Below are 8,155 nucleotides of genomic sequence, written 5' to 3' on the forward strand. Positions count from 1 at the left end.
AAAGTCTGGCCTAGAACTTGCTGGGGTGGTTCAACTCGGGGAGGCATTTCGAGGGAGCTACTACTAGAAGAAGATGAGGAAGGGAGGTTCGAAAATAGTTCACCTAAACCGCTAGGTCGCTCGGGTACCGGATTCTAAGGTTAGCAATGTTCTTAAACTTCCTACCTTGCATATACTACATAAATATATACGTACCTTGGAGTCAATGCCAAACCCGAACCCAACAACAAAAATAAAATAAAAAACAGGAGGGATTTAGAAACAGTTCATGTACGAATCAAAAATCAAAAACAAGATCTATGGCATATATATACATCTACAGCCAGAAACACAAGCCACGAACAGACCCCGGGCCCAACTACATTTCACACTATCAAAAGCCCATATTTTTGTACAGAAAAACACCAAATCCATGCTAGTTACACAAACCATACATTAAACCAATGCTAAAAACACTACAAAAACAATACTAAACATATAAAACTACACAGTTCAACTTCAAAACTTTGAAACAGTTGCAAACCTCAAGCAAGAAACTCAAAAAATATATATAATGGCGAAACAAAAACTCGCACAAAACAACAATGGCATGCACGGTAAAAAAGCAAAGAGAAAGTCGCGGATAATACGAAAACTTACAGGAGAGCAGGAGATGTGTGAAGGCTTCGACTGAAAAAGCTCTACAAATTCGCCAAATAAAAACCCTTCTTTTTGCTCTCTCAAAGTTGTGTTTGCGTAAAGACTAAAATGATAGAGAGGATGAGTATTTATAGAGAGGTAAAAGAGAAGGAAGGAAAAGATGAACAATTTTTAAAAGGAATGACGTCAGCGCCACGTGGCGTCTCTTGATTGGTATCGAGAATTGTAACTGCAACAGTTATTACCACTACTGCAATCATTATGCCGTGGGCGCGTCTTTTCAGGAAAAAGGGGGGAGTTATATGTTTTTACACTCAAATATACATACATATATATACGCATATATCTTTGACCCTGACTGGAATCCCAACAATCTCCTGATAACCCGTATTTTCAGCATCAACTTTTCAGAGTCCGGTCAAATTAAATGTCAGTTTGTCCTTATCCGCCAAACCTTATCCAAAATTCAAATGTCAAATCAAAGAGACTAACCAAGTCAACCCCGGAGTCTTATCCCCATTAGACCCTTGGGTTAGGGGCAACAAATCAAAGAAACCCTCGAAATATTTTCCAAGTAGTGCAAGGAACCCCACCTTGGACTCAAATCAAAGAGACTAACCAAGTCAACCTGAAGTCTTATCCCCATTAGACCCTGGGGTTAGGGGGCAACAAATCAAAGAAAACCCCCAAATTTTTTCCAAGTAGTGCAAGGAACCCCACCTTGGACTCAAATCAAAGAGACTAACCAAGTCAACCCCAGAGTCTTATCCCCATTAGACCCCGGGGTTCGGGGGCAACAAGTCAAAGAAAACCCCCAAATTTTTCCATATAGTGCAAGGAGCCCCACCTTGGACTCAAATCAAAGAGACTAACCAAGTCAACCCCGGAGTCTTATCCCCATTAGACCCCGGGGTTAGGGGGCAACAAATCAAAGAAAACCCCCAATTTTTTTCTCTAAGGCGTTCCGGCACAAAAATAACTAATCTACTCCCCCATCCGGGTAAACCCGCATAAGTGAGTGGGGGGAAAATGATAGCCCATAATATCACACGCCCAGCAGTAAGAACCCAAGGCCCAATAAGAAGGGCCCAGGGGGCATTCGGCAATAACCCTGGAAGACCCCAGGACACGTGGCAATGTCACCACCGTCCAGGTACCCCGGATCCAGAACGTTCCTACGTTTCGGATTCAATAGTATACCGGCTCATCATGGGCGTCCACACATCCTACAGTCCAAAAAACATACCTACGGTCCATATCAAAAGTTACAAACCCCTAAACCCTAATGGACCCTAATGGGAAGCCTATAAAAGGCTAAACAAAAGGGGTATAAGGGGTTACTTCATCTCTCATACACACATATACACACACCACCAGATATTTGTATAATTCTCGTTTTACCCCTTTCTCCTTCAAAACCCTTTCTCATTCTCACACCGGAGGTGCCGCGGGGATGTCACCCCCTCCAGTTCTGTTTTGTAGGTTTCCACCTTATAGTTACACCGCACACCGTCATTATTTCTGTTCAAACGGAGTTTGAGTCCGGATTCAACAAGAAAGGGACCTGGGATTATCATGTACCATGGAGTGACTTCTATTCTTACTAAGACCGCTCCACTCGCGCTGCTGCAAGAAACAGATCTTCGTCCAAGCCGTCTGAATCTGACTTTCAGAAAGTACTAGCAAATCCTGCGGCATTGTATTGCCTTCTATTATTAGTTGACTTCCGGTTGCAATTGTGGATATGGAGACTTTTTAATCTAATATCTTTCCAAGTTCTTCTTTCATGTTAAAGCCTCATCTCTCAGACACAGAAACACAATAAATATTAGCAGGACACATGGAACAGAATCATTATGATAATAATTCGTACATAGGGAATTTCTTATAAGGAAGTTTGTGGCATGCCATGTAATATGATACTGATTTAGTTTGACATCTCTTATGTTCGATAATTAGGTGTAGTTGGATAGAATCAAATCATGTGCTTTTTTTGAGGTACTTCATAGTTAGGATACTGGACCACGTGTTTTTTACTTTTTACTACGGTTTTTCTGTGTGTGCCAAGAACATACGTTAAGAATCCGTACTTGATAAATTATATTATTGACGTAGATTTTTGTGCATGCAGGGTTCTGAATCTATACTTTATGAGTTGTCGCCGTACTTAATAAGTTGTATTATTGACGTAGATTTTTGTGCATGCAGGGTTACATCAGTATTAATAAACTCTTCACTTTTTATTGATAACTCATCAAAATACGAATTCTTCACATATATCCTTATACATTCGTTTTATTTATAAAAGTAGGTTTTGGCAGGTGCTCTTGCTTGGAACTCTCTTAATAAATACCGCATATAGTTTGTGGTAAATCCAAGCTCATTTGCATAAATACATTTATTTTTTCTCCATAAGGTATCCCCGTCATGCTACTAGTGTTGTCCCCTTCATCTGTCACTTGATACTTGATTTTTAAACCAGCCAGCAGGTCACTTGAGCAGCAGATGCAGAAAGAAAGTCGAAATCTAATCCAAACTCTCTTACCTATTGAAATTTAAGTAACAAGTAGTTGTTTTCCACAAAAAAAAAAAAAAAAAAAAAAACTAGTAACATAGGGTCGAGTACTGTGATTTTCATAAAAATAAATATTTACGTTATTTGTGTTTCAGAAAAAAGCAGTCTAGCCATTTTCTCACAAAACTGTGCATGTATTTATAGGTCTCTGAAGCATCATGTTTGTACAAAATACAAGCACAATTTAAGCAATGTTGCAAATAATGCTGAGGCAGCACCGAGAAACTTTCGACTCCTGGAATTGCCTTATTTCGGGATATGATTGCATAGAGAGTTCTGCGGTCTCTGTCTGGATTCCCAACATCAAAGTCATCTCTGAAGAAAAAAACAGGAGTGTAGATACTACCAAAACTTTTACTGCCGAAAACCAAACCGAGTTATAAATTTTGTTGACCAAAATAATTTTGGTTATCCGATACAATTTTCGGTTACACACACCTAATTAAAAGCACTGATCAAGGAGAAGTGAGAGTGAGATGCCCCGTCTGGAAATCGTGGAAACTACGTTGGTTAATTTTTGGTGCATTCAGTACCAAGGGAGTTAACAACTGACTTGATCAGTTGGTCAGTTGATTATCTTGCCTCTTCACTATCAAGCTTCTTGCAAGGGCAGTGATCAAAGTGCAGGATCTTTAGATTATAAGTCCAAAGCGAGTCAAAGGCAGAAAAGACCTCCAGAAAGTATACTTACGGCTAATATCGATGAGACAATTGATTCTACAACTAGCAAAGTGAATTGGAGTTTGGTTGTGAGAAATGACAAGGTAAAAGTCTTGCCCTCTGTTGTATGCTGTAACTTCGGTACTTTCACTCCAAAAACTGCTGAAGCAGGGGCCTTAATTGTCTTTGACAATATTGTATCATGTAGGATTTCACCAATCTAATCATGGCATCAGATTGCAAGAGTATCATAGACAAGGTTAGTGATCACACTCAGCTTAGGAACGGATAATCAAAAACATCTAGGCTAGGTGCTCGTATTTTCATTTTGCCACATGCTTCCATTGTTCTAGAGTTTGTAACGCGGTTGCTCCCGCTATCTCGGTAAATATGCTCTTTGCAGTTACTCTATATTTGATCCAGGTGGCCAGGATTTGCAAATTGTATCCAACCCGAAACCACAAATATAGTAGGATGACAATTTCTAATGTAATCTATTGGTGTTCTTTTTTCCAAGGGGAAAAAAACTATCCTATAGCCAAAATAATTGTAGGCTTACACTAAAGTGACCTAGAACGCTAACCTCGACTCTTTGTTGATTCTTAAAATTAATAATACTGTTTCTTTAGTTCTACAGTTTACTCAATCTGGCTAAAGCCAAATGTTCAAAACCATTGGAACGCAACAGAAAAATAATATAATTTTATACTTTAAAAGATCATAACTGGAACACAACAGAAAATAATATGATTTTATACTTTAAAAGATCACATTCAATGTGACACGTCGTACTTATCAAACCGACGGCCCGGGTCATTACTCGGTATCCCACTACTACACATCCAGTATAAGGATTCACTCTACAAACACAGACCAACGGAAGACGTGTACATTAAGCAAAGCTCCTCCAAAACATACAGATAAACAAGAAACCAATAGGCAAAGCACTAAAACCACCGAAAGAAATCAAGGGAGACTAATTGTTGAGATATACAAAATACTAGCTAATGATAGAATGAAAAATAATCACATCTAAAATTATCGTCTTTGAAGAGACATAATAAACGTGTTTAATTACTATCATACTCAGATGCCAATTTAAAACTCAATCTTTTAGGCCTCTTCTGTTGCAACGGTTAAATAAAAGGTTTAAATAGATAGGAAAACTTGGGAAAGAATTCATGCTAGAAGCATCAGCCTGATGGAAGTTTTACAGCCTCTGCTTATTTTCCGAGTTTTCTAAGACACTGCATAGAAAGACGGGAAAGACAGACTGTTACTAAAGAAATAGAGGAAGTTGAGTACTCTTATGCATCCAATATCACATACATGGAGATAATTACTATTATAAGTTTCCGGTACATAACATTCTAAAAACTTAACATACATCAAAAAAGGAGTACTATCAACATATCGCTCCAACATCCTATTATGATCTAGATAGATGGATACAGAGATAGATAGACACGGACATGTAGATCAGGTCGCAATTATGCAGCATGCTTTGAAGCAAAACAGGAACTTTGTCCTCCCCTGCATACAAAATTACATAATGTGTTGCAAGAAAGTAATATAGTTAATGCTATGAATAACTACTATTTAATTACCTTATATGCCGATTGTTATATTTATACGCACATTAAAGTGCTTACAAGAAGAACAACGGACATTGATGACAGCTAAAAATCAACTCAAAAACAAAATATGTGATACAGCAAGACGTGATATTGAATGATATAACAAATACCTTCCCTCCCTAAATGCCGGTTAGAAGCCAGTTTTTGTAGTGTTTTGTAGAATACTATATATATAAAAAGTTGAGTTTCAAAATTGACAAACGATAATTTTAACATAATAAAAACCTGCATAATTTTAACAGATATATCGCACAAAAGAACAACCAACAATGGTGGCAGCTAAAACTCAGAAACAAAATATGTAATATATCACAACATAATTCTGAAAGTATAAACAAAAGTTATTCCTCCCTGAATGCCTGTTTAGAAGCTAGCGTTTTTTAAGAACAATGGATTTAAGAAAAGTGAAAGTTGTGTTTCAAGTTTCAACACTAACATAACAAAACACTTGCATACAACTACTTCTAACAGATAATTCACATAGATGTTGGTGTCCAACATATAGATCCCCTTTTCTTGGTTTCATGTGTATGGAAAACTTCCATTGGTTTTACCCCTTCTACAAATGTAAAATCTCCACCTACTTTATTTTTTAGCTATAGTGAATAAAAAGAGCTAAAAGCACTAAAACTATTGATATTGACATAGACTGTATCCCAATAACGGAACACACGGCGGATCCAATTGAATAAATAAAAAGAGTTAAAAGGAACAAAACACATACTAAATGTGAACGTCTGGAGTTACCTGTTAGGACCTTTGAGTCGCCTAGTGATGTAAACAGGGTTAGGGGCAGTCTTGATCCTAATTAACTCAACCTCTTTATCAAACTTAGGGAAGCTGACATTTACTTTTGCCTGAAAGGTATTCTCTTCATTATTTTTTTCATTGGTTGCTTTAAAAGTGATATAATATCTACACGGACATAGAGCCTGGGAGTTTGCCTTCACCAGATGCACATTGCCATAACTTGTTTTCTGTAGAACAACATAAAAAACATTAGCCAAATTTTAATTATAGTCAAAAATAATTATTACACTTACACTTGCATTAAGACCATACATTTTCCTTGTTATATTCAGCAATAGCCTGAAGGGAGCAATCTTTGAGTTCTTCAACACATCTTTCATCCGTATGTTCTTCTGGTGGGTAGTAAAACTGACGAAGCACACCAGGATTGCTGACCATTGAATAGTCTTGAATATCAAAACCCTGCAATTGTATTCAGTAAATAAGATAGTTAAACACCAGCACATACCCCAAATACAGCTGGGAAAGGATATAATATATATGGTTTTACTCTGTGGAGTTTAAGTTGGAGTACTAACAACGTGCCCGTTTGGGAAATCTTAAAATAAATAACTTATGACTTAAAATGATTAAGTGCGAAATAAGTGATAAGTTGATAAATACTTATAAGTTCTATAAGTGTTTGGATAAATTTACTTATAAGTCAGAATTTTTTTACTTAAATAAATTAAAACAAATAATTATTAACTACAATTATCTTAGTTCATGAATCTTAAATTAGAAAATATTTAAAAATTTATATTTTTAAATCAAAACTTTAGAAAAAAGTGAAAAAATGAAAATAAGTTGGAAAAAAGTACGTCACTGTCAACTTTCAACTTATCAGCTTATAAGTTGTAAATTCAGCTTATAAGTTGGGTCGACAAACACTCGTCGATAAGTTATTACGGGCTTATAAGCCATAAGTGGCTTATAAGTAAGTTGACAAACAGGCCATGTTTTGCAATATATTAAAGCAAGTTGGAAAACATTATATGTAGTCCTCTAACTAGTCCTCCATAGAAGTTTTGCCGATATATATAAATAAATAAAATATTTATGTTTATTAGGATCAATATCCACAAATTACAAGATCTATAACCCAGGAATTCACAAACAAGGATATATATAAATTTATAAAATACTCCGTATAGAAAAAGTCACTGGATTTACCAAATCAAGAAAATAAACATGCATACTACTCCCTCCGTCCCTCCCAAATGTTTACATTTGGGTGGGGCGCGGAGTTTAAGAAAAATGATAAAATAGTGGAGAAAGGTTAAAAAAGTGAGTAAAGTAGTGGGACCGATTAATATTATATGTATAAAGTGGGTATAGTAGAGAAAAGTAGTGGATGTAGTTATTTTAAAAATTATAAAAACCTTACTATTTTTGGAAAGAATTATAAAAACGTAAAGAATTGGAAGGGACATCCAAAAAAGGAAAGTGTAAACAAATGGGATGGGAGGGACATAGGGAGTACATAGTTTGCACAACCACAAGAACACAAAAACAATAAAAAAAATCATTAGATGAATACATGTATAGCTACTCACATCACTCTCCATCATGTCAAGGCGATGACTAACATATTCCTCGAAAGTCATCGAATGGCGCCCATTCTCATCCTCCCCCTCGCTGTCGGTTTCCCATTCAGCCCTCTCCTCCTCAGTAAAACTTTCTATGAAATTCTTCAATCGTTCTTCTCTAGTTAAGCCCGGCAAAAGCATTAAATCATCTTTCTCCTCTCCCTGTTTGCCCTTTGGACACATCTTTCCTCCCAAAACCAAAAACCAAAACCCTAATTTATACCCAACTATACCAAAAAAAACAGAAAAATACCTCTTTATATACC

General features: G+C 36.5%; 1 protein-coding gene across 2 annotated transcripts; it reads right to left on the reverse strand.

The window, feature by feature from the left end:
* Positions 1 to 4,710: 4,710 nt before the first annotated feature.
* LOC141678422 (uncharacterized) lies at positions 4,711 to 8,155 on the reverse strand. 2 transcript variants are annotated; one of them, XM_074484739.1, is made up of 4 exons: positions 7,857 to 8,155; positions 6,574 to 6,723; positions 6,259 to 6,488; positions 4,711 to 5,121 (listed from the first exon to the last, which is right to left on the reverse strand). In XM_074484739.1, exons 1-4 carry the CDS (start codon positions 8,070 to 8,072, stop codon positions 5,085 to 5,087), a joined length of 633 nt encoding a protein of 210 aa, XP_074340840.1. In that variant the 5' UTR covers positions 8,073 to 8,155; the 3' UTR covers positions 4,711 to 5,084. The 2 variants fall into 2 exon arrangements, with proteins under 2 accessions (XP_074340840.1, XP_074340839.1); XM_074484738.1 differs by lacking the exon at positions 4,711 to 5,121 and adding an exon at positions 5,141 to 5,407 and having other exon boundaries at positions 7,857 to 8,129.

Source organism: Apium graveolens, chromosome 8, assembly GCF_009905375.1.
Source record: "Apium graveolens cultivar Ventura chromosome 8, ASM990537v1, whole genome shotgun sequence".
NCBI classification, from domain to species: domain Eukaryota; kingdom Viridiplantae; phylum Streptophyta; class Magnoliopsida; order Apiales; family Apiaceae; genus Apium; species Apium graveolens.